This window comes from Ciconia boyciana, chromosome 8 (genome assembly GCF_034638445.1).
Source record: "Ciconia boyciana chromosome 8, ASM3463844v1, whole genome shotgun sequence".
In the NCBI taxonomy this organism is placed as follows: Eukaryota; Metazoa; Chordata; class Aves; order Ciconiiformes; family Ciconiidae; genus Ciconia; species Ciconia boyciana.
The window spans coordinates 29,627,035-29,652,967 of NC_132941.1; the positions used below are offsets into that span (position 1 = coordinate 29,627,035).

Here is a 25,933-nt window from a genome sequence, read left to right on the forward strand (position 1 = left end):
TGCCATCCCGTGGAGTGGCAGGTAACTGGCGCACAGGGGTAAAGCTCTTTGATGTGCTCAAGATCCTACTCTTCTGTCAAGGGCAATCAAGGCCATTGATAAATCAGGAAGGTTTCAGGAATGGGTTATGTTCCATGCCAGTCCTAAAATACAGCCTTTTGCTGGTATCTCGACATAAAATGTGTCTTTGACCCTGCTTTTTCACAGACCTGTTGGTGTCTAAGTAATCCAGACAGGACTCAATTTAGAAAATATACTGGGGGAGAAAAAGGATATTTTGGGGCTTGTATTCCACTTTCCTCACCTAAAAATAAAACTTTCTGCTCCTTTTTCCTGCCACCGCTCATGCATATTTTATATATTCATTAGAGAAAAGACTTTAAAACATACATAAATCTTGCCTTGCTCATCCAGAGCTGACACGCTGAGTTTCGCACACCTTCCCCAGAAGGTGCTGGTTGCTTAGCTGTGACCAGCCTGCTCCAGCTTCAGCAGCTGGCAGCAGTGTACGTGCATCCAGTCCTGCTGCCGGCAACAGCTTGGCTGAGAGCCGGCACTGCACGCCCGCACCACAACATCCCGAGAGGCATCGGTCCATCAGTGGGGTTGCAGCAGACTGCACCCCTAGAAGGGCTGTCTGGTGAGAGCCACTCATGGAAAGCAAGGTCTAAATCCCTTTCCTTGCTTTTCCTGGTCTGTATTTTAGCCTGGGGGGGAGTTTTGAAGTGGGATAGGTTTTTATTTTTCTCCCCACAGCCACAGGCATGCTGCCAGCCCTGAACGATTTGGGAACAGTAAGAGCTGTGGATGTGGGGTCCCAGCTCTTTGGCTTCACGGGGCCAGGATGGGTGGCCCTCAAGAATTTTCTATGGAGACCTTTATTTCATGTGCGCTTCCCAGGTTAGCTTAGTGTGTCAGTGAAAGTAAGTAGGCATAAAATTTCCCACTGCCAAAGGTTTTGGCAGTGATGCTGAGAGATGTTGATGGAGGGCTGTGATCTAGGGCAGGCTGTGAGTCAGGGATGCAGTGGATAACCCAGGCAAGCACTAACAGCCCCAGCCCTGCATCTCTTGGGTGATAAATGGCAGCATGCAAGGTCTGTGCTGGTGCTGGCCCGCTGCCACCTGGGTAGAAGGAGGTAAAGAGGATGTAATGGATTCACTAGTGTGCGTAATGCAACGTTGCCATAAGTACCTTCATTTATTAATTAACTTTCTTTTTTCAGGCAACTGACAATGACGTGGGCACATACGGGAAAGTTAGTTATTTTTTCAGCGATGACCCTGACCGGTAAGTGTGACTGAACCACCGGCATGACTTTGACTCATCAAAATCCTCTTCTAACCTCGCTAAGAAGTTACATGGCAATTAAGGACATTTGTTATGTCCTACCTGCGAGATACCCCATGAAAACCCCACTATGCTGTCTCCCAAAGGGGTGAGTTAACTTCAGCACGTGCCTGATGCTCAGCACATTTAATCGCTTTGCTAAATCAGGACCTACAGGCTCCAGCATTGCTTGGGACTGATAAATGCATTTGCCAGCAAGTTGTTGGCCCTGGAGCATCATGTGCGACCCGCTCGTGGGGGGTGGTTGGGGGAGGCATGTGGGCTGCCCAGCAGAAGGGATTTGCGGGGCCCCTGAGCCCACTTTCTCTGCCTGTAGAGCAGCACTGAGGGTTTCTACCCCACCACCTGCACCAAGCTCTTGAAGATACTCTGGGGCCAGATATCCCTCAGAAGAAAGCCATGAACTTTCACCCACCGCAGTGTTAGCTGTTCAGGCTGCTGCCACCCCATCTCTCCATCTCCAGCGTGTGGTCACCAGGGCTTTCCCCCCTCCTCTCCTGTCCCCTCAGTTTCTCGCTGGACAAGGACACGGGCATTATCCTCCTGATGGCTCGGCTGGACTTTGAGACCACGCAGCGCTACACCCTGACCATCATTGCCCGGGATGGTGGTGGGGAGGAGACAACGGGGCGTGTCAGGATCAATGTCCTCGACGTCAACGACAACATCCCCACCTTCCAGAAGGAGGCATACCTGGGGGCCCTGCGGGAGAACGAACCCTCTGTCACCCAGGTGGTCCGGCTCCGGGTGAGGGACTGGAGCAGCTCCTCCACTCGCGATGCGCGGTGGGGAGACAGGTGCGGGCTAGGTTTCCGTCCACCCCTGCTGCCGTTCCTCCTGTGTCCCTCCTAAAAAATGCTTTGTGCTTTACTGCAAAGTGCAACTGGATGCAGTGCTGCAGCCGTGGGCTGCCTCCCTCCTCCTCCTCTCCTATAAATCCCGTGCCTATACAGCATCCCCAGGACCTGGGGCTTCTCCCAGGGCACAGGCGCTGCCTCCGTATCACCTTGCTCTGCTCGGCAGTCACCAGGCACCAAGGAGAAGGTGCTCTGTTTGTTGTTGATAGAGCTGTAAGCCTCTGCTGTGGAGGGAAGGCAGGTAGGGAAGACTGTTTGCTCCTTCAGCACAAGAATAAACTTTGCCATGATGCAAGAGCGCACGTTTCCCTCTGTGGGGCCAGGCTGGGTGAGTGCCGCAGGGAGGCGGGAGAGGGGGACCCAGCGAGTCCTTTCTGGGAGGCGGGATGGGAGCAGAGGCTGGTTTACAAACGCCCTCGGGGCCCCTGATGAGTGCATCTTCCTCATTGCTTTTCCACTCTCTTTGGGCACGGCCTGCACCTCCCATCCCCTCAGCTCCCTGCTGTTGCACATCACCAGCACAGCTCCTGTGTTCATTTATCACCTCTACTCATGCCCTAGGCATCTGACGAGGACTCCCCTCCAAACAACCAGATCACGTACAGCATCACGCAGGCATCTGCCTTCCGCAACTACTTTGACATCGCGGTGTCGGAAGGCTACGGAGGTAAGCACTGGTTCTGGGACCACGGTGCCCCTGACGAGCAGCAGCATGGCCCCTGATGAGCAGCAGCAGCTCGGGCTGCACTAACACCCCCTGCAAGCAGTCGTGTTAGCAAGCTTTAAGAAGCTGCTCCAGCAGCTCTTCTGCTTATCCTGACCTCACCTGCAACGCAGTCCTTTGCAGCAGAGCTTGAGCTGAGCCACTGCAGAGCCGTGTTTCCGTGGGTGTACAGCTCACTCCAGGTTATGCCAGTGCAAGATGCTCTGTAATGCCCGGTGCCCGTGTTTTTGGGGCATTGCCACCTCTAGCAGTCACTGTTGGCCCTGGGGAGATGGTGTGGATGGGCCACCCCCCGAGCCTGCCCACCATCCTGCTCGGTGTATGAATGCCCCCCTGACCGCCCCGCTTTGCATCCTTTCAGTGATCAGCGTGAACCACCCCCTTGACTATGAGCAGGTGGCCAACGGGGTTATTTACCTGACTGTGATGGCCAAGGATGCTGGCAACCCACCACTCAACAGCACCGTCCCTGTCACCATTGAGGTGTTTGTAAGTACGGCACCCAACGATCCTGTCGTGGTTTCCCTGCAGTTGCTCCATAGCAGCGCCGTTAATCCATCAGTAACCCAGGAAGACTATCCTGCCCTGTGGATGTGTACATGTGGATTGCCATTACATATGTCTCATATATGTATATATGTGCCATATATGTCTCATGTACGTACGTGTCATACATGTTGGTTAAAGAAACGCTGTCCCTGACATTTGGTAAGGTCTGAGTGACAAAGGGCGAGTGAGAGTGTCTCTGAGAGGGTGTCACTGCAGACAGGCTGTCCTGACCCCATGCACCTCCTCCTCCTCCTCGGCCGTGCACGATGCACAGGGAAGCCACTGGAAGTAACGTGGTAGGAGCCCCAGCTAACCACGAGGTGAGGAGCAGAGCTGGGGACAGGGTGGAGATCTGCCCTCTGCCCTTGCCTTTGACTGGGGAGGTTCATGGAGCACCTGGTGAGCCCTCCTCTCAGCTCGCACTCCTGGCTGGAATGCTCTCCATGCCGGTAACCAGAGGCACTCACTGCAGCTCGGATGCAGAGGAGAGAGCTTTGGCTGCGCGTTAGCACTTGTAGTGTCAGAAATTATTGGTCCCTGAATCAATCACAGGCAATTGCTTGTTTATCTACCCAATACCAGCCTGTCCCGGCTGGGCTGTGGGCTTCACAAGCACCTACATAGGTGCAAAACCCGTTGAGGAGGGGTTGCTGCTGGGAGAGGTAAAGCATCACAGCATTCCTCAGGAAGATTAGATCGGATTGTCACTTTGAGGCACATTGTGGTTTGAGGACGTCTGGAGGGAGGTATCAGCAATGGAGACAGTTTGCTTGATAACCCGTCAGTCTCGCAGTGATGGGATCTAAGCCAGGCTGGCGGCAGCATCCATCTGGGAAGGCGAAGAAGATGAAGTCCATGGTGCCGTAGGATGGGAATGAAATCCTATCAGCATGCCAGCTCCCTCACTGTGCTCGGGAGAGGGGGAATAAGGCAGTGCCGGGGGGGTTAGTGCTGGTTAGATACATCCTTCCCATGCTGTGCTTTAGACAGCATAAACATCTCTTTCTAAAGACCACACTTCAATGGGTCATCTCCTCCTGGTTGAGTCTGTACCCTGGTGGGGTTTAAGTAGCTGTCACTTTTCCAACTCTCAACCAAAGGGATTTTCTCTCAACCGGAAAAACAAAAGAAAAAAAAGAAAGCTAGAAAATAGGAAGAAAATTAGGAAGAAGCATTTCACAACGGCACTTGAGGAACAAGAGCCATGAAAAGGCAGAACGAGAGCAAGTGTGGAGGGAGGTAATTTTTTTTCATCCTTTGGTTGTTGGTTTTTAATAAAGAAGTCAAACTCGCCTTGTAGATTTCCCATTAGGGGACAATACGCTTTTGTAAGGGGAGCTGCTGAATCAGAACTAATAGCGCGTGCCACGCCAGAATCCGGGGAAATATCACTGCTAATAAGTTTTTGCCTCGCTCCCTGCCACTGACGCCCTGTTCGGGGCGATGAGCCAGCGACTGATAGCGTGCGTATGTCTGGAGGAAAGGGGGTTGTGTGCTTAGTGTGAGTGTCTGCAGTTATCAGTATCCCTGAAGATGATATGATGGCTGTCCAAGGCTGAGGGTTGGGGGACTGTGGGAAGCTGGTTTTGTGGAAATCAGTGAGGTGGGATCATGAGCGATGTGGTTTAGCTGGATGCCCTCTCCCGCGGGAGCGGAGGAAGCATGCCGGGTCCTGTCTAGCATTGCTGTGAGTGCCACAGGAGGCGTGCAGGAAGGTTTGCAGCAGGGAGCTTTGGAGTTCACATTGCTGAAGTGGGAAATGCCCTTCTCAAGTAGAAAAGCCACGCACCGCTCTGTAGGCAGGTGCATGCCAGCTCCGGACAGATGGAGAGCCGGCCAGGAGCAAGCCCCTGCCTCCTCAGGAGCCAGCTTACCGGGCCGTGGCAGTGCTGAGCACAGCCTGATGAACTCAGGACCACTAACAAAATGGCACGGCATCTGCTCTGGCTTGCTTCCACCCAGCCTAGACTGCAGCACAGCTCACACGGGTCCGGCTGCAGGCAGCAGTCTCTCCACTTCCTTTGCCTTTAACCTGCCCAGACCTCCTGGGTTTGCCCTGGGGCAATGACCCCAAGCGAGCTCTTCGAGGAGGAGGAGGAGGAGGGAAATGCAGAGGGCACCCCAGGCAGCAGGCAATTTCCTCATTACCCTCGGAGGAGATGCAGTGAAAGCTGAGTGATACGGTGAAAGGCTGATTAAAGACCACCTGCTTCCGGCAACGAGAGCAGAGGATGGCAATTTAATTGCAGTACGGTGGGCATCGTTTGCACGTGAAATTGCCTCAAATATCAAGTTCGGTGGCAGCAGGAGCAGCTGAGCCTGCAGGTCCATCAGCAGCCTCCAGGTAGAAAACATCTCCAGAGCAGCCCCAGGGAAACAGCGAAGCCCATAACAGTGTTTTACTGTCCTGGCAGCTCTGTCCTTCCCTCCGTAGGCAGTTGGGTTTGGTTCATTTAAGGCAGATTCTTAACATTGTTTAAACAGCACTTAAAGCCCCCCTGGGGAAGCTTTAAACTGGTCCAAAATCATTGAGGGATGTCTCGAGCAATTGCTCCTGCCTGGTTTCAACAGGCCAGCCATAGTCCCTGGAAGAGACAGGCTTGGAGGGAGCACATTGGTATACAAACCAGCCAAACACCCAGAGCATTCCTTCACTTAAACAAAGGCAGCCAAAGCTCAGCAGCTCCCCTGGCCAGTCCAGTCTGCCTGGTGGCTTCGTGGCCGCGGTGACCCGGAGCACTAAGCCACTCGTGTGCCACTCCAAGAGGGAGGAGCAGGTCTGTGCCTGATGCTGCTGTGCTTCGTCCAGTGTCTGAGTCTTCCCAGGGCTTGCAGTGGAGGGAGGAGCAGCTTAGAAGATGCTTGGCTGCAAACGGCAGCGGTTCCTCAGACCTGTTGTGTATTGCCCAGGATGCTGGGTAATGAGATAGTCAGTATTGTCCCCACTGTATGGCTCTGACAATCAATTCACTGACAATCAATTTACCTTAACCTCAGCTGCCTCTGCAGCGAAACTGTGTACTCAGACCTCCGGTGCCTTACCCCTAAGGCCATCTTCCCCATGCTGATGCCTTGAACTGGTCACATCTTGAGATGCAGTCAGCCAGGAGCATCCTTGTACCAGACTTTTGCAGCTATTTGACCATCTTGCCTTTTTCCCAACCAGCCTCTTGACCTTCTCTTTGCTTCAGGATGAAAATGACAACCCCCCCACATTCAGCAAGCCCTCCTACGTTATAACCGTCATGGAGGACATCATGGCAGGTATGGAGCATAGCCCTGCTCCTTCTTCAGGCTAGCAGAAGGGCCCTGGGGGTCTTACAGCCAGAATGGGGTCAGTGATGGCTTTTAGGGGAGGCAAAAGCCAGAGATGTGGCAGTTTCATAGCTGTGGGATCTGGGGGTTTGGCCCCACTGTGCATGCAGGCAAGGGGACTCCTTGGCCAGGTGACCTGCAGGAGCAGTGTCGGGGGACGGGGCAGCTGGGGAGAGCCACTCCGGGCTGCGAATGCCCATCTCAGCCCTTGTTTCTGCTTTCCCCAAGGAGCCACAGTGCTGTTTCTCAATGCCACGGACATGGACCGGTCCAGGGAGTACGGGCAGGAGTCAATCATCTACTCCCTGGAGGGCTCCTCACATTTTCGGATCAATGCCCGCTCAGGTGAGCCTCTGTATACGCTCTCCCTCTTTTTCCTTCAGTTCCCTCTCCTGAATTTCCCCGTGTTTTCTCCCTCATTATTTTTCCTCTTTCACTCTCTCTCCTTCCCCCATCCTTCCCTCTCTCCCCCAAGCAGCCTGCTTAGGAGAAACACAGTTTAAGGGATTCACCAGATTTCAGCCACCAGCACTTGCTCGGTCACCATGAGGGCTTTGGCAGGGCATCAGTGGAAGCTCAGCTCCTGCTGGGAGTGAAACCTGAGAAAAGGCTTTTATCTGTGAGCTTACATTAGCTAAGGAGCTGCTGCCCACCTTCCCTTGCTGGCATTGTTTTTGGTTCATTCTGGGCAGGAACGAGCGCGAGGGATCACACGCAGTTGTTAAACGGGCTCCTGTGGGAAGACATGGCACAAAGTTTGCAGGAGCTTGCTGACAAGCTGACCCTTCCAAGGTCCGTCTATTTGAAACTGAATCAGAAGAAGGGGCCCATTTGTGAAGGATCCTCTCTCTGTTTTTGAGTGTCCCTTTTTTTCACTGGTGCCCCTGTTCACCATACAACATCTCTAATCCCTCTCATCTCCTGTGTCTGCAGGAGAAATCACGACGACATCTTTACTGGACCGGGAGGCCAAATCTGAATACATCCTTATTGTCCGGGCAGTGGATGGAGGCGTGGGCCACCACCAGAAGACAGGCATTGCTATGGTGAGTGTGTGAGGAGCAATTCCCATCTCCTCGAGCCACTGGTGCCTGCCTGGGGCTGGCATCCAGGACGGCTGCCGAGGCATCGATGCTTCAGTTCCCCATGCTAGCAGTGTTTAATTTTAGCTGTGTGAATGAGTAAAGAGCACATGGTGATGTCTGCCCTCTGGGCTGCCCCCACCACTGCTTGCAGCCCTTTCAGAATGACTGTTCGGGCTGTGTAGATCTTGAAATCAGGCTCCCTTTCCTGGCAAGCCATTCACCCAGGAGCCACTTGACCTTCCAGCACTTTGCATGTCCAGCATGTCCGTGCGAAGGCGGTAATGGGTACCTATTCCACCCGCAGCACGGCTCCCTTTGTTCATGCCTCTGGAGAAAATGCTTAGTTGGAGAGCCTGCAGGCGTGCTTAGTTGTTCCTGATGACTACTATTCACATACTGCCTGGATCAAGGGTTTCCAACTGGTTTGTGATACCTGGGCCCCTCAGAAGGTTCTGGTGGAGGAGCAGGCCATTGTACTGCAGCTGAAGTCTACTGCTTTGCCTTGCCCTTTGCAGATGTCAGGGAGACCCATTGCTTGCAAAGGGTTTGTAAGAGTCTTTGGAAATATCAGGAGGTCAAAAGCCAAGGATCCATCTCCCACTGCTCACAGCACCGTGTTGGTTTGAATATTTTGTAACATTTGGGTGCTCTTGCTCCTTGGACACTTGGTTGGGTTGCAGGAGAGATGTCCCATGCAAGAGAGGACAATGCAGAGAAATATTGTGGTTGTGCTGAACAGAGCCCTAAAATAATTGTCACCTATGCTGAGGGCCATCAGGAGGTGTCTGATCCAGGTAGAAGACTAGAAGCTCGCTATGGAGCATCCCAGAGGCACATGAAGGCCTTGGCCGAGCAATAGCATGGCCTGTCGGATGCTGGGTTCCCCTTTGGGGCTCCAGATGAGATGGTGTTCTCCTAATAGCTTTATTGAAAGGCAAAACAAGGTTTCTGCAACACAGATTGCAATTAGGAAAAAAAAATGCATTATGGTTCCTAAAAGGTTAAAGAATATTAACACTCAGTGAGAAGTGGGTAGCCAATTAAGTTTGTCTGCTGTCATTAGCAAGGATATACACCCGGGACTCAAAGCTGTTCCCTATAATCATTTTTGCTCTGGGAGTAAGTGTCCATTCAGGGGCTTTGCAAGGTCCCCGGGTGACGGATGAGCACCTGGGGTGCTCGGAGGAGAGGTGGGTCACCAACCTTCCCCAGGGACCACCCCGATGCCTTGGCTTGTGCCCAGGGCACATCCCCAGAGACTGTGGTGTCCAGATTTGCCTCTTCTACCACGCGGTGGCACCAGCAGCTCAGCCTGGTGCGGCGGCAGGACCCGATCACTTGGGAGCACGGAAGACCCCGGAGGAGCTCCACCGAGACCCCCTGCGTGGGGGTGGCAGGCACCGGGGCTCCCTCCTGCCCCTCTGCCCCCCCTTCCCTTGAACTGCAGCTCTTCCCTCAGGCACCTTTATAGACTCACAGGCTGGATTGAAGCGGGTGATCTGGGGAGGTGACAGACTCACGGACAACAGGATGCATCTCACAGGCTCGCTACTGTCACTTAGATGCCGTTTCTGACGCTGAAAATGAAGATAGGTAGCCCTTCAGGGCACCACCCTCTCCCATGCTTTCTTTGTCTTTGCACCTCCCATCCCCTGTTACCTCTCCCGATTTCTCATTTATTCTTTTTTTTTTTTTTTACCAGTTTACTCAGTTTTTTCCTTCCTTTCCTGCCATGCTCCTGCTATGCCCTCTCCCCCACCACTGTGACCGATTTGCGTGTCCCTCCCCCAGTGAAGGAGCTGCTTGAAAACACACCTCTTGCCTCTGCGGTTCTTTTAACTGCAAGGTAATAAGTACACATGAGCCAAACCAAGATGGCATATGCCAAGGAGCCCTGGCTGTGAAGATGCAGGAGGTTGTTTTTCCGTGGATTTTCCCTCCAGAGGGTGAACATGCGTTGGGTACCTGGTGCTGCTGTACATCCAGGAACACACACCGTGCTGCCCCAGAACCAATACCACCTGATGCAGCGTTGCTTGCTTGCTCTCTCGCAGGTGAACATCACGCTGCTGGACATCAATGACAACTACCCCACCTGGAAGGATGAGCCATACTTCATTAACCTGGTGGAAATGACTCCCCCCAACTCGGACGTCACCACGGTACGTGCGAGGGAAGGTGGCTGTTGCACTAAAAGCCTATTCCTTTCACCTGGCGAGGTTGTCACCCGCTTGGCTGGAGCAGGGAGTCAGGTCTGAACCGGTGTCACCTCCTAACCGGTGTCACCTCCAGCCAAGCACCATCTTGCAGAAGTCCATTTTAAAGGTTACTCCTGAGCCTCCTTGCTGCTGCCTGTTCTGTGTGTTTCTCCTCTCTGCTGGGATATTTTTTTTTCTCTCCAAATTGTGTGGGTTTTGGCCAAATTCTCTTTTTCTTAGCCTTGCCTGCGACGTCCTTCAAGGACCTCTCTGAAAGACATTGATTTACAGCCTTTCAAGTCCCTCTGGTGAAATAAAAGAGAAGGAGAGGGGGAGGCTTATACTCCATCATGCCGGGAGAAAAATGACGGGCACGAAACAGAAAATAAATGAGGGAAAAGCAAAGAGAATCCAGAAAATCATATAAGGGGGAAGGCTATGAAAGAAAAGGAGTTGGGGGGGAAGAAAGATCTGGCAGTGCAGCCCCAGCCAGAGCACGGCAGTTTTCTCTCTTTCGTGCAGCACCAGCCCTGCTGCTCGGCGCCTGCGTGAAGTTGTCTTGCCTTTGACATCCCAATTAGTTGCTTGGAAAATAATTATTGTGTCATTGATACAATGTAAATTCAGCTGCGGGACAAGCAGCAGGGGCCGAGGAAGTTATGAGTGTAATGAAGTTGGGGTTTTTTAAATGTAAATGTCCCCTGTAATTAAAAATGTCACAGGGAGAACGATAAAACACAAAATATCTGACGTGTGGGAGAACCCCACCAGTGAATTATTTCCAGCATTTCCAGTGTGGCAGCACAAGTTCCTCAGCACGCCTCTTTGTCCCGTTTATTTTATTTTTCTGAAGGGTGCTTGTTTTCTAGCTGACTTTATTTAGAAGAAGAAAAGCCCATTTGATTGCTGCGTGCTCATGTCTCTCTTGCCATGCCATTACCTCCTGGGCTTGCAGGCCAATTTTGGTGAGATTTAACACCACAGTAGAGGTCTCAAGGGTACAAAATCCCTGCAAGTATCATGAAAATATACAGCTGTGTGGAGGAAGGAGAACTTCTTGCTGCTGCTGGTATGGGAAAGCCTGTCATGGGAGCTCAGCCTCATTATTAGACACTGGTGAATCTACACGGGGATGCACCGTGGGAGTTAATTCCTGTCGCTTTGCTGTTTCTCCGTGGCAGGTGGTGGCCATCGACCCGGACCTGGGGGAGAATGGCACAGTGGTGTACAGCATCCGACCCCCCAACAAGTTCTACAGCCTCAACAGCACCACAGGCAAGATCCGCACCACCGGCGTCCTGCTGGACCGGGAGAACCCCAACGCCCAGGAGGCCCAGCTCATGCGCAGGATCGTGGTGTCAGTCACCGACTGTAAGCCCTGCTTCAGTTCCACTCCTCTTGGCCATGGTGGTTTGTCTTCCTCCACTGTAGCTAGAAATCACTGGGGCTCAGGTTGTGCGAGCGTTGCCCTCTTCTCTCTCCACTTTCCCTCCCTGATGGTTTTCACGTGTCAAGCTGAACTTTTCTTGGCCTAATTTTTCCTTTATGATGAAGTTTCTTTTTTTCCTGTTTTGAGCATAAGTTCCAAAGATGTTTTTGAGGTTAAATAAATGAGAGGAGGTTAAAACCTGCTGCTAAAACAAACCAGAAACCCTCAAAACGTGAGCACAGTGGTTTCTGCAGCAGCTCTGACAATGAGCCTGGGAGACAGAAACTCCACCTCGTTGCAGAAGACACCATTCTTTGCATTTTGCAGTTAAAAAACAAACCTAAAGGCGCCTAGTGTGTGAAACGGCTGTTTTACAGGAGACCTGCGCTCGGGCTGTGTGTAGATGGCAGGGCCTGTAGCACAAAGACGCAAATGTTTAGCGCAGGCAGGGAGATGAGGGCAGCGCTGGGTGCTCATAGCCTGCTGCTGAGAAGATGCAGTATGTCAAGGCACATGGGGGAACCTGTTTCTGGGCTGCTCTGCAAGGTCTGCTGGGGACGGGTCAGGGTTTCTCTGCAGAGCTGAGCTTGCGTGGCTTGCAGGACTGGTGAGATACCACGCATGGAGGCTGGCTCCACCAGTATCTAGGAAAGTCAGAAAGTCAGGTGGGGGGAAATGAGCTGATCAAGTGTGAAATGTCTTTTGCTCTGGAAAGAGTATCTTAGGGAAACTTTTTTAGGAATAAAAATAGAGAGAGAGGGAGATAAAGGTAATTTTCCATTATCCAGCTGGTTTCCAAGAGCCAGCAGGCACGTATAACCTTAACTCTGCCCCTTTCTAATTTTGCATCGCTTCTGCACCATGCTAAGGCCATCGTCCCATCCAGCCTGCCAGAAGGACAGGGATAAGGATAGATTGGTGTTGCTATTGTTTTTTAGCTGCATGCATGGGTAGCTGTCGGTCTGTCTTGCATGCCTGCTGCCAGGGAGAGCTTTCCCCTGCCAGGGGACTATGCTATTAGTCCAATGGGCTGCAGCGCAAGCAGTAACACGGACAGATTAATGCCTCGATGGGGCAGCCCCATCCTGCATGACTGTCTGCACAGGGAGTGAGGACTTCTTTTGGGGGAAAGGGTTGGAAATGGCTGGAGGCATTAACCTTGAAACCCCGTTCCTGGCCTCTGCAGGCGGGAGGCCACCCCTGCGAGCTACCAGCAGTGCCACAGTTTTTGTCAACCTGCTGGACCTAAATGACAACGACCCCACTTTCCAAAACCTGCCCTTCACCGCTGAGATCGCCGAGGGCCTTCCCGCAGGCTCCTCTGTCTTCCAGGTGAGCGTGCCCCATTGCCACCGTGCCCTGCTCTGGGAGCTGCTGCTGCTGCTCTCGCTGCCATTGCTTCTGCAAAGCAGGCTAGCAATATATCCTCTCCAGCCTCTAGCAGTGCAACTGGGGGGATGCAGAAGGGGTTGTGGCATCCCACCCCATGTGTTTGCTCCCAGCAGGGGGAATGCCTTGAGGCCCCTTTGTTTCAACCCAGCATCCCTGGAGGCAAAGAAATGCTCAGGGTTTATGTACTGTGATTTTCATCAGTCAGGAGACAACTGGGCTCCCCCATGCTCACCCCGTCCTTCCGCTCTCCCCGCCAGGTAGTGGCCATCGACCTGGACGAGGGACCGAACGGGCAGGTGACATACCGCATGCAGGTGGGGATGCCCCGCATGGATTTCCTCATCAACAGCACCAGCGGGCTCGTCATCTCCACTGCCGTGCTGGACAGGGAGAGGATCGCCGAGTACTACCTGCGGGTGGTGGCCAGCGACGCCGGCATGCCCTCCAAGAGCTCCACCAGCACCCTGACCGTCAAAGGTGGGTGCACCAAGAGCCCTCCAAGCCCTGCCCAGCTGCAGAGCCCCCTCCAGTCCCAAAAAGATGGGTGACAAGGACACCTCACCAGAGGAGATGTGGTTTATATAGGAGACACAGTGAGGAGTCAGATGGATATATGATCTGACCCATTATGTCTGTTCTTGCGTACAACAGCACATAGGCAGGGCAGCCCATTGCACTGCTGTCCCCACAGGCTTCGCGTCTTGCCTGGTGCGACATCAGCATAGTGCAGAGATGGGGAAAATATGGTGTTTCTGGCAGGGCCCCCAAACTCTGTATCGTTTTTCCTCCATTTCCCCATCCCTGGTGTTTCTTTTTCTTTTGGCCTGCCTTTTGCTTCAGCATGCGATTTGCATCAGCTGCGTGTCTGGACAGCCCACATAATCCCACTTTCAGAGCTGGACGCTTATTATGTGGCCTGTCTTTAATTTACTGCATTTCTATTTACTGCCTTCACATGAGCCTAGTGCTGAGGATAAGCATCATCTGGAAATAAACTGACGCTGAATTCGTCTCAGGCCCGGGTTTGGAAAAAGAAGTTTCTGGTCCTGTAACTCCAGAGCCCCTTGCCATACATCAGGAAATACTGAGCTTATATTTAAGCCCCAGATTTTCCTCTGAATGGGGATGGAAATGAGTTTGGTGCAAACAGTAACTTTAATTACAGTTATGTAAGGTTTCTTGGACACGAGGGGGGTGATCTGCATGTATCAGAGGCAACCAAATACAACCTGCAGCCACGGGGACCAGTCCTTACAGCTGGTCTGCAGGCACCCCCACCACACAAATGGCAGGGACCAGCAGGCAGAGCATTCCCCGAGATGCTCAGAGCAGCAGGCAGGTGGTTTTGGGAGCCCGGCAGACGTCAGCCTGGCATCTGCAGGAAGGGCAGCCCTGGGAGGGCACTCAGCTCTGCTCCCCCTTTCAGTTCTGGATGTGAACGACGAGAGCCCCACCTTCTTCCCAGCCGTCTACAACGTGTCGCTGCCTGAAAACGTGGCCCGGGATTTCAAAGTGGTCCGGCTCAACTGCACGGATGCTGACGTTGGGCTGAACGCTGAGCTCAGCTACTTCATCACAGGTACGAACCCCCTGCAAAATGCTGCAAAGGGGAGCTTTGGTTGCAGACAGCAGCAGACTGCCCCAGATCATGGCCAGGGTGTTCTGCACATCAGCGCTGCCTTTTCCAGCCCCTCCAAACCTTGTGCGGTATCGCCCTCTGCCGAACAGCCCCACTTGGCTCCCTGCCTTGCTGACCGCTCCGCTGCTATTCCTTCTCCTGCTCGGGGTGAACCCTTGCCCCCAAGCATCCCCTGCCTCTCACACCATCAGGATGCAGCCAGGAAAAGCATGAGGATGGGCTTAACACTGCTGGGGCAGCGTTCACGTAACGTGCATTTAGGGCTGGAAGCTTCTCTGGAATCTTAGGGCATCTCGTAGCCCGGCGTGCAGGTGGTTTGGGGCGGGCAGGGAGCAAGCAGGCAGCGATGCTGCCCGGGCAGTGCCTGGCTCACACTGCAGCTGCAGCACCTGCAGCGGGAGGCCGGGGAACCCCCTGGCCGCGCTTTGACTTGCAAACTGCACATGCGGCATTCAGCCCTCAGGAAGAGGGCAAAAATAGAAGTGTCACTGGAGAGTCATTTTTCTCACAATAGCAGCCCTGTGTTTCATGCACGGCCCCTCTGGCCTCCCCCACAAGAGAAAAGGTGTGTGTTGTCCCACAGGTACCGCAGGCCACATGCAAAGTGACCCCAGTTTGCTTCCGAAGCATTCAGGAAATGATCTGGCATTTACATGATTCAGCTTTTCCTATAACCATCACTCCCTGCCTGCGCTGTGAGGCAGGCACAGCATTTGATGTGGTGGAGAGAAGGCGCTCTGCCCACTTTTGCTGCAGAGAAGCTTTGCCTAGGATGAGATATGAGCTTGCCCTACACTTGCCTTGCTCAAAACAATGTACAACGCAGCACTTCAGGAGGGCAGGCTGAGCACTTGCAATTTCCATGGCCCCGTGCCCAGGCTGCAGCATCCCCCGCAGCATGGGCTCTGCTCCTTGCATCCAGACAACAGGTAACCTGGTCCTTGTCCTTTGCTGCAGGTGGGAACCAGGACGGCAAATTCAGCGTCGGCTTCAGGGATGGGGTGGTCAGGACAGTCGTGAGTCTGGACAGGGAGACCGTGGCATCGTACACACTGATCCTGGAGGCCATCGGTAAGGATTTCCCACCGTTCCTGTGGGACCACTGCCATGCAGCCACATGGGGTGGCTGTGCACATGCCAAGCTGCCTTGGAAGTATGGGAGAGAGACAGCAACCTTTGAGGTGCTCTATAAACCAGAGCCTGTGTTTGGTGTTAGCATTTCACAATCCATGTGCATTAATATGTCCCAGTTCCATCGTGACTTTTGCAGACAGTAAGCTCAGCCCTCAGGCTTGTCCAGCCCTGGGGCCTTCCCTTTCCCCCAGGGAAGGCAAGACCTCCATTCCCGAGAGGCTCTGTGCTGTCCAGAGGAGACCTCCACCCAGAAATGCCAGCACCGCAGCATCGTTCCCCTAATGCCATGCCAGGCCTCTGCTCAGAGGCTGCCAATTAATCCAGAGCCACCTGGCATGGGCAGAGAGCCTGTGTGCCAAACGCATCTTGGCCATCATCCCCAGAGCTTTATAATGATGTGCCTGTTTACAGAAGACTTGGACGTCCCTTTTGAAAGGAGAAATAAGTGGCCTGGTCAGAAATCTTGGGGGCACAGCATTGCAGGTGCCACGGGGTCTGCAGCAGGGATGCTGCACTGGCTGGGCACACAGGACCGGATCCCACGTGGTAAAGGGTCCGTTCTGCCCCTCGGATGGGTATCAGACTGCCTGTGTTTTCCCGGTCACCAGATCCCACGGGCTCCAGCTGGGTGGATTTAGTGCTCACTTGCATCAGGCATGTTGGAAAAAACAAACTCAATCTATGCTCCCCATTGCCTCATCCTTCATGGCAAAAGCAAGAGCCATGCTACCATGTCCTTATCTACTGAACATCAACCAGTCCTGGTGCTCTTTGGCTGTGAGCTGAGCTGGGTCTACAGAAAACTCATTGAGGTTTTTGCTTTTTGTCAGGGCCAGCTGCAGCCAACCAGACCCGCGTTGCCTCCCTGCAGCGGCTCAGGTGCAGATTGGTTCTGGAGGTGCTGCTGTGCAGACCCCTGCCCATCTTCATCCCCCAAATCCCTGACCTCCAGCAGTCCCTTCCAGCATACATCACCCTCTTAGTCTATGGAGTTGCAAACCCTCTTTAATGACCAGTTGCGTTTCCAGCCTCACTGGGTGGTGGCTCCATGGCAGAGCTTGGGCACAGTTTGGCTTTTCCTTTCTCTTTCAGGACAGGCAGAAAAAAACCCCTGTGGTTCAGTGTGGGATTTGGAAGCTGCAGAAAAGACGGAGGATTTTAGTTTAGAAATTTTGGTCCTGTTATTTTCAGCAGCCAAGGGCTGAGCACCACCTGTGCAAGGAGGAGACAGAGGTGACTGAACCGCCCCTCGCCTTTCTTTCCCATACAGACAACGGCCCCACTGGGAACCGGCGCACCGGGACCGCCACCGTGTACGTGACCATCCTGGACGTCAATGACAACCGACCCATCTTCCTTCAGAGCAGCTACGATGTCAGCGTCCCTGAGGACATCCCGGCCACCAGCAGCATAGTGCAGGCACGTGGCTCTCTCCCACTGGGGCCCCTGGGTGGGCAAAGGGTGTCCCCTGCTCTCTGGGCCCTGGCACCATGGCTGTGAGCTGCTGGAAGCCCAGGGAGGACATTTTCTCTCCCCATCAGTGGTCTGTTCCTCCAGGCCAGGGCAAGATGTGTTCTTGCTTGTATGCTTCCCTGCTCCTTTGCTAACCCAGGCTGTGAGCACTGGGGAGAAGACAGCAAAGCACAAGGGAAAAATAAGAAATTCACCCCATTTCTGCAGGGGGTGAGAGGAGCAAACCAAGCCCTGTGTTGGTGAGGCCCCTTTGCCTGGCTGCGTCCCCGCTTTCTCCCTCCTCCCAGCAGAGAAGGGACCGAGAGCGGACACCTCAAGGGGGAGGGAGAAGAGTGCATGCAAAGAGATGCTCTGAGAGGGGGGGAAAAGTGGAGGGAGAAAAGCATTTGGACTTTGCTTTCATTTTTGTTCCTCTTTGAGGAAGCGGTGGGCAGAGCTGAATGGCTCAGTGAGCGCCGAATGAATGCAGGCATTCACTCAGCCTCTGAGGGCTTCCAGCATCCCTTCAAACCCAGGGCTCTTCTGGAGCGGGCACCAAAGGCTCTTTGCAGAGGGCCCTGGGAAGGCTCCTCCTGCCTTGAATACCTCTCCCAGCGTGGGGAAAGGGGCAGCTTTGTCCCTGGCTCTCACGGGCAGGGTGAGTCACCAGGAGAGAAGAAAGGAGCCTTTTGCCTTGCAACAAAGTCGTGCTTGGGGCGGCCGGTCCCCAAGCACGAGCCCTGCAGCTCCTCGTCACCTGTTGTGCCATGGCACAGGGTACGTGATGCCTGTAGCACCGCGCCTGTCTCTGGGGTCAGGAATCTGCCTGTAATCCCTGCACCCAAGGGAGGAGGTGTGCAGGGGAGCTGCGCAGGCGGAGAGGAGCCCTGCTGAGGGACTCCCAAAACTGAGCCGTTTTTGCAAATTGAAAGACTGTGAATGGAGGAAACCCGACTCTGACATCAAAGACCCTTTTCTTAGAGCACACTTCCCAAAAGAGGGGGATGCCCTTGGCAGTCTGTGGCAAAGGAGAGGCGTTATCTGGGGGAAGTTTGTTTTCCACAGAACAAAATCAGAGGGAACTGGAAATGGGCAATCACCTGGGTTTAGATTAATTTACACCTTTAAAAGTGAACCATGTGTACTGAATGTCTCCCCCTTCAAATACATCCCCACATCCCTATGGCAACAAGAGAGTTTTTGAAGGTTTCTCCATCCCCTTCTTGCAGACATTAGCTCCTCCTTGCCCTCATTAGCCCCCATCCAGCCCTCTGCATCCTCCGCTCCAGCCCTGATCAGCAAATTGACCTGACTTTAAACAGCCAGGGGCTCAGAGCCGTTTTGCTGCTCATTTTAACCCAGCTTATTTAGCACATTTAGAGCCATGTGAGCAGCTGAACGGCTGTGGGTCCAAAAGCCAGGCAGCCCAGGGCAGGACGAGAGCAGGAATGTCCCAGGCAGACCAGAGAGGTCCTGATGCAGAACTGCACCCCACAAGGGTCAGAAACCATGTGAAACCCATAGAGATGGGGTTCGGTGCTCGCCATGGGGCCCCACCGGGCACAGAGACTTCACCGGGGTGAACTCAATGGCTGAATGTAGTGAGAGCTGCAGACCTGGAAGAATTAAACCACTTTTTCTTTTTTCTACTGATTCCTTTAAACACTTCAGATTACCTGCTGGCTGTTGTACCCTTTCCCAGCAGAAACAAGTGGCTCAGCCTTGTGTGGTGGCTTTCCAAGCTGTCAGCGCCTGTGAGCCTCAAAAGGCCTCTTTAATGCGTTTATAGGCGTGTTTACCTGCTCCCGCTGCTCATTTATTGAAGCAGGTTTCCAGCAGACAGCTGTAGCATGCATCCTTCCAAGCATCAACCACAGCAACCCGCGTCTCATTGCATGGGGGGCGGGGGGAGAGGGACAGGGCAGCACGTGGGGGGCATGAGCCTTCCTCCACCTGCTCAGGAGCACATCTTGGGGGGCAATCTCAGCTGAGGACTGCTTTTTGTGGAGCACATTTGCCCTGGGATGCCTCTTTTCAAGGCGATATTTGTTAGGCAGCCAGGTTGCTCTGCTCTTGCCCAGGCTGTTTGTTCAGGTGCCTCGCAACTTGCACAATGTTTTCCAAAAGAAGTTAAGCAGCAATATTTTTTTGGACTGCCCAGTGATAGCTGCGTGTGGGTGTAGTTCGGATGCCTCCACCTTTCCTGCCAGGAAACAGTAACCTGGAAAGTGTTCAGGAACCTGAAATAGCAAATACTCCTGTCGCCTTGCAGAGCCGCTGCCTGGAAATGAGCTGCTTCAAGGGGCTCTGCTGGGATGCCCAGGATATGAGGGGCTGCTTGAGGAGGGAACTGAACCTGAACCAAAAGCTTGGGAAAGAATAGCAGTGGAGGGTGAGTTAGTTCCCACAGAGTAGGATCACATTTTGGTGGACTCCATGATGTCCCCATCCTGGCTGGCAGGAGAGCTCCTGAAGCAGGCGAGCTGGCTCTGGGACACCGGCCGACTCCTCCTGAAGGTGTTGATGGAGCATCGCAGGGAGCCCAGACGCTTCCAGAGCCTCAGCTGGGGCTCGCTGGCATCCGCTGGGTGATGGGGCATGCACTCACGGGGCCCAGAGTGGTCCAGCGCCACTGGCTTGCAGAGGGTGACAAAGATGAGGAATGTTGCCAGGAGGAGGAAGATGCAGACGAGCGCGACGATGACAGGCAGCGGGTCTGCCTTCTCGGGGGATGTGGTAATGGGTGGGACCAGCTCGGTGGTTGAAACCAGGAGTCCAAGGAGAGGTGGGGTGGGAGAGGTCCCGTTGCCAGTGTCCTCTGCGCTCATCTTCCCTGCAGTGCACAATATGACACAGAGAAGTGACATGGGTGATTACCACCTAGAAGCTGGACAGACAGCCACCCTCTGTCCAACCTGATGGATTTTTGGCTTGCTTTGACGTCCAAGGTCCTCCCAGCCACATTTTCTGTGACACAGGGTGACACAAGTCTCTCTGCTTTGCCAGCAGGCAAAGCACAGAGGTAGGATTTATATCTGCAAAGTACTACCCTGAACTGACATGCAAAACCATCTGGCAAAGAAATCTAGCACAGGTAGTACCAGGTACACACAGTACCATGGCCCCAGTGATGACACCTGTAGGGAACACACATGTTGCATGAAGCTTTTCTGGGAGCGATATGTAACCATACAATAGAGACGGTCCAAAATCCTCCCCCCAGGCTGCTGGGGTTTGGTTCTTCTCTATTCTCCAGAAATGTGGTTTTGCTGAATTGACTGTCATTTGGGGTTTTTTGATTATTCCCTCTCCCCCAAAGAAAATGGATAATTGGCTGAACCTCCGCCCAGATAACTCCCTGTCGAGCTGCAGTATTGCACTAGCATTGCCTTTTTTTTTTCAGGGGCAAAGCCTAACACCCTCAACCTGCTTGTGCTGAAAACCCACTTGGGTTTAGGCGTTTTTCTGACCTGGTTTCAGGTTCAGACATGTCATGGGTTCCTCAGCCAGATCTGCAAACAGTGATGCAAACCAGCTTCCCAAAGCCTCATCAGTAAGAGCTCTTACCAAACACCTGATGGCGACTGTCCTCTCCTTTCCCCACTGCGTCAGATCCCCAGAGCATCCCCAGAGCAGTTTGCACCCATCGTTTTGCTCCCGTGCACCCTCCTGCACCCGTTCACGGCCCTGGACGGGCTGTGCCTGAGGTTGGCAGCTCCCCAGTTCAGAGACGAGGGCTGGGGAAATATTGCTGTGCCATCCCTCTGCAACGCGTCGGCTTGGCCCTTCGTGCTCTAGCCTGTATGCTGGAGGTAAAGATTCATTACACTGACTTTCCTACAGAGATGTGGGAGTTAGAAGAGTGATGGAGAGCTGTTAGACTGGTCTGTGGTCAGGCAATCTCCTGGCAAGTACGGATTTGGATTGAGACAATTTAAAACTAAGAGTTTAAGGAGGAAAAGGCAGGGCTGCAGGGACTGCCAGGGTCTCTGGGTCTGCCCTTGCAGCTGCCATCCCAAAGCCACGCAGGTTTGTGTAGGCAGCAACCAGACATTCACTGGTAAAACATTCAAAAAAGGGGAGAGGAGACATCAGCGACATGTCTTTAATCACTAATTGGAAACTATGAGACACCCCAGTGGAGATGAGCCCAGTGGAAAGTGAGATGCTGCGTCAGAAGAAACAAGCATCGCTTACCGTCCAAATTACGCAGGAGGAAACAACCTTAAGCAAACACTGTGAGGGCTGCAAGGCCGAGCGCTCAGAGGTTAAGGAGTCCTTGAACTCAGGTTGTCTGTGCCCCAGCTGTACCCTCTGTGTGCAGGTACGTGCTTACATAGGTGAGCTCCCAGCTCTGGTTTGCCAGGACCCTGACTGGTCCCAGAGGGGACAGATCAGTCCTGCAGGATCCATGCTCTTCCCCTTGCAGGCAATAAGCTGAGATACAGAGGGAATAAGGTCACAGGTTTCCACTAGAGTTGGGTGCTGGGTTTGAGGCACTTGGCAGATGCGATTTATTTCTGGAATACTTTGCATTGCCTGGGTTCGAGCATTCAAAGCTATGATGCTGGCAGTCTCAGAGCAAGGACTGTATTGGCCTGGTCAGAGCTCAGAGGCTCTGGGGAGACATGGCCGCTTCCATGGGTCAGAGCCAGGTCTGCGCTCAGAAAATGGGTAATGCAAAAATAAATGGATCGACATCTGAGAACTCCTTAGCTCGGGTGAAGCGCCGTGCATATTGCAAGCAGGCTCAGGGGCTGGGGCTGTCATCCCTTCCTCCAGAGTGATGTTTCTACTTCACCCCAAAAGCATTTCTTTACCGTGCAGCCTCTTCTTGCCTGGCTCAGCCCCTTCCCCTCCAGCTCTGGGAGCAGAGCAGAGCAGCCCCTGGCAGCCACAGCCATCCCAAGGACCCACCCCGCTCCGTAAGCAGGCCCCCCAGGGCCGGGGCATGAAAACCAGCAGGCAGGGCTGCTGCTTATTGCGCACACCAAAGGCAGCCTGAATCGAGGTTACCTCGGCTACCTTAATTCTGGCATTTACTAAGCACGCGTGGTTTGGCTTGGTGACTTTATATTGTTCATTAAGAGCGAGCCGGGAGGCGTGGCCAATGCCTTCAGGTTGGTTTTTGCTCTGTTGGTGGTGGCTGTAGGGTTTTTCTTTTAGAGCCAGCTGACTGTGTCCCCTAGAAACCCGACAGGAGGGATCACACTGATGTTTTCCCAGGCTTTTCCAGCCATGCTCTCTTCTCTTCTCGCTTCGATCTGTCCTCTCCTCAGGCACAGCTTGGTTGGCAGAGCTGCGGATTCAGGGAAGGTCTGGGCTGCCCCACACCTGATCTCTAAGTCCTTCCAGAAATGGAGCCACTAAAAATCTGGGAAATCTTTGCAGAGCACACATGAGCAGTGACTTTTTTTTAGGGCCAATAAGTTTTCAACGTATTAACGTGGACAAAGGGGATTCCCACTCACCTCCTGCCTGAGACAGAGCTGCAGCCGTTTCAGCAGAATTTCAGCAAAAAGCAACCAAAATTGGGGTCTTATCAGCAGAAAGGTCAGGGTGTGGTAAAATCAGCACTCCCTGTGCCCTGGCCATGGCACACACAGGGACGAGGGCTTCTCTTCCACAGGGTTGGAGGTTGGTGCCTTTCCTGAAGCATGGCAATGGACCAGTTTGTACCCACCAGCCAAGCCGCTGCCTGCATCCCTGTTAGTAGCACCGCTGCCCCAGCATCGCTGTCCCACCACACCACACGTTGTGCAGTTGAGCTGGGTTAATAACAGGCTTGCCCAGCCTGGCAAACCCCCCCCAGAAGGGTCATCCCTGGCTGATCAGGGATCATCCCTGATCATCCCCCCCCAGAAGGGTCATCCCTGGCTGATCCCTGGCTGGTCATCCCTGATCAGCCAGGGATGAGATGTCCCCACGAGTGCTCGCAACCCAGCACTGGGCACAAGGCAGCTGAGGATCAGAGGGAAAGAAGAGAAACTGCAAAAAGCAAAATGCTCCTGAGGAAGGTGGGAAGGAAGAAGAAATTATTCTTGAGCATAAGCAGAAGAAAGCATTATTCTGCCCAGCACCGGGCACTGCCTGCCTGGCCTGCCGCAGCTGGTTAGTTTGGCAGGAGTTTTTCCATATGCCCTCCCTCCCTTTTCTCAAACTCCTGCAAAGAAAAGGCTGTTTTCAGGCACTTCCGTGCCTGTGATACAGCTCAGATGAAAAGCAGCTCTCTTTCCCCTCTCTGTCTTGCTTAGCGACGCTTTCCTGGAGCTCCCCAGCTTTTCCCAACGCACTAAGTCTTTCCACTCGCTTGCAGGAGGAGGTAATGCTGGAGGGTACCAAACCCCCAGCTCAGCAAACCTAAATAGTCAGGCACCGAAAGTGACGGCACGCTGTACCCCATCACCCTTGCTGTTAAGCAGCAGCGCCGCATCCGCAGGACTTTCCCCCTCTCCCATCAGCGGGAGAGACAAAGCGACGAGACGGGGAAGGGAGGAGGGGTGCCCGACTTCAAACCCACCCCAAACTTGGCACGTCCGCTCCCCGCCTGTTTGCAGCCCTTTCCCCAGGCGGCTGCAGGGCTGAGGGCAGCAGCTCTCCAGCCGGGGATGGCGGCATGTCCCCGGCCTGTCTCGCTCGCCCCTCGGGGTTAGCCTGAGCGGCCGGCGGTGGGGTTGCCGCAGGGGTTTGGGGTCCCTACCTCTCACCGGCCGGCCGAGCCCGGGGTTTGCCTCCCGCACGCCTGCCTTGCTGCCTCTCCCACCGCGCTCTGCCGGCTGCCAGCCCCCTCCTCCCTCTCGGAGGCCAAGGGAGGGTGGGAGAGAGGCGGCAGCCGGGCTGGGGACAGCCCCAGCGTGCGAAGCCGAGGGGGCCGCGGCTTTGCCAGCAGGGAGGTGCCCCGGGGCTGTGCCCCGCTGGGGCGAGGGGTCGAGCCCTCCGGGCCGTGTTTCCCCGGGCTCTGCCCCTGCGGGAAGGCTGAATGGTACGGCCGTGGGCTGAGCCCCCCGCGCCGGGGAGGGGGCGGCGGGCTGCCCTCCGCACGCCTGCTCCCCCTTTCCCAGCAACGGCGGAAAGCCGCCTGCTTTCTTCCATCCCTTTATTCCCCCTCCTTCCTCCTCCTTTTCTGACCCCTTTCCAGGAGCCGGGGGTGTTTGAAAGGTGGCCTGCAAAAGGCTGGCTCTGCCTGCAGCCCTCTCTCTCTAGCAGGGGGATAAAGCAGGCTGGAGGCACCGGCGCTCGGCTGCACAGGGTGCTTTGCACCTGCAGCAGAAAGAGCTTTTCTCCCACCAGTTGCACTCCAGTTAAATTGTTTTCCCGAGTTTGGGACAGTCTGTCAAAGTACCGCATCTCCTCTGGGACATCAGGGGGTCAAACCAGCAGCAGCCGAGCTTTTTCCCGGCAGCACGCTATGCCACGGCAGCGGCAGGAGCATGTGTTGCTTTAACGCAAACCACTTTTTTTTTTTAATAAAAACCAAATACCTGGGCTGACCCATTTCACTTGGTTTATGTGCCAGAGCTGCCTGCAGCAAATGCTGGGGTGAGCTGGGAAAAGGGCAGCTAAGGGGGTGTTTGCAGGGTGCAGTTTGCTGCTCCCATGCAGTGCTCATCATGTTGAAAACCTTCCATTTGCTCGCCTTGAAATGCATTTTCCCGGGCACAGCAGGGCAGGGAATGGCACAAAAAGATTTGTCTCCTGTCTCTCAGGCTTCCCTCCCACCACTGCCGCCCTGGCATGGTGTATTGGCTGACGGGATCGGGATAGCTTTTCCCAGGAGGGAGTCAGTGCGTGCGGCAGGCTGGTCTCGCCGTGCCAAGGCAGCTGGTCTGCCTGGGCATCGCTCACCTGCTGGTGCAGGGCCCATCCATCACATGGGAGAGGAGACAGCCCAGCTCCTGCCCAGAAATGGCCTTGGGGAGCCCCGGGTGTGGAAGAGCTGGTGTGGATGTAATGGCAGCATTCAGAGGGAGAGCTCTCTGCTGTGAAAGGAAAGTGCGGGGTCCATGGTGAAACAAAGAGCAAGGCACAGGGTTGTGTCCAGCCATAAGCAAGACATGAGCCAGTCTGGGATAGAGAAAAACAGCGTGTGGCACACAGGTGGGAAATCCAGATAGTTTGCAAGGGCACGGTCAGCATTTTCTAAGATTTCTGCTGATGTGGGCTTATTTCATGGAAGGGAATAAAAGCAGTTCAAGGCATCTCAAAACTGTCTTTTGGAAGAGCATCTCTGACTCCTGCAATTGTTGTGTGGGGCTGTGGGTGAAAGCCAGCCTAGGGATTTAAAGCTGAGCTCTTGTAAATGGCCTTGCTGTTCCTGCTGCACGTGCGTCCTTTGCAGCAACCCCTCCTCTTTTCGGTGCAAATCGAGGCACAAACCCCCACCTGCCTGGGAAAGGAAACCCCTGGGTAATATTTGTAGGCAGAAGATGTGGCAGAAGATGCTGGGGGGGGGGGCAGCTAGGGGAGCAGCTGGAGAATAAAGGCTAAGGCATTCCCCACGTCCCCGCCCCGGTGATTCGCAAGTGGCCACCACTGCGGTCATGGTTTGGATGCTTTGTGGGAAGTGGTTTCTGCGGAGGGGAGACGCAGTGGCTCAATGCCAGCCTGGGGAGGAAGCCCAGGGCCCGCTGTCCCTCACTGGGTCCCGCTTCCCAGCTGCTAGGGCTGGCAGGCTGCTGGCTGGGATTTGCAGGGAAAGCACTGCAGTGTTGTTTGGTGACACCAGAGGGGACACGTGTCTTGGGTTTCCTGGGGTGGATGGCTTATTCAGTACATGCATGGACCATACAGCGCACCACAGCTGAGGGGT

The 25,933-nt window shown here is 54.1% G+C and overlaps 1 protein-coding gene across 1 annotated transcript in view; it reads left to right on the plus strand.

Annotated features, from left to right (window-relative positions):
* Positions 1 to 25,933, plus strand: part of LOC140655636 (cadherin-23-like) — a 130,346-nt gene that overhangs the window by 100,246 nt on the left and 4,167 nt on the right. The window contains exons 12-25 of the mRNA XM_072870380.1: positions 1,226 to 1,290; positions 1,860 to 2,097; positions 2,769 to 2,874; positions 3,293 to 3,420; positions 6,672 to 6,744; positions 7,024 to 7,140; positions 7,729 to 7,841; positions 9,935 to 10,042; positions 11,260 to 11,449; positions 12,694 to 12,839; positions 13,157 to 13,376; positions 14,326 to 14,478; positions 15,496 to 15,609; positions 16,943 to 17,091. Coding sequence (XP_072726481.1) covers positions 1,226 to 1,290; positions 1,860 to 2,097; positions 2,769 to 2,874; positions 3,293 to 3,420; positions 6,672 to 6,744; positions 7,024 to 7,140; positions 7,729 to 7,841; positions 9,935 to 10,042; positions 11,260 to 11,449; positions 12,694 to 12,839; positions 13,157 to 13,376; positions 14,326 to 14,478; positions 15,496 to 15,609; positions 16,943 to 17,091 — 1,920 coding nt within the window. The remainder of the gene's footprint in view (positions 1 to 1,225; positions 1,291 to 1,859; positions 2,098 to 2,768; positions 2,875 to 3,292; positions 3,421 to 6,671; positions 6,745 to 7,023; positions 7,141 to 7,728; positions 7,842 to 9,934; positions 10,043 to 11,259; positions 11,450 to 12,693; positions 12,840 to 13,156; positions 13,377 to 14,325; positions 14,479 to 15,495; positions 15,610 to 16,942; positions 17,092 to 25,933) is intronic.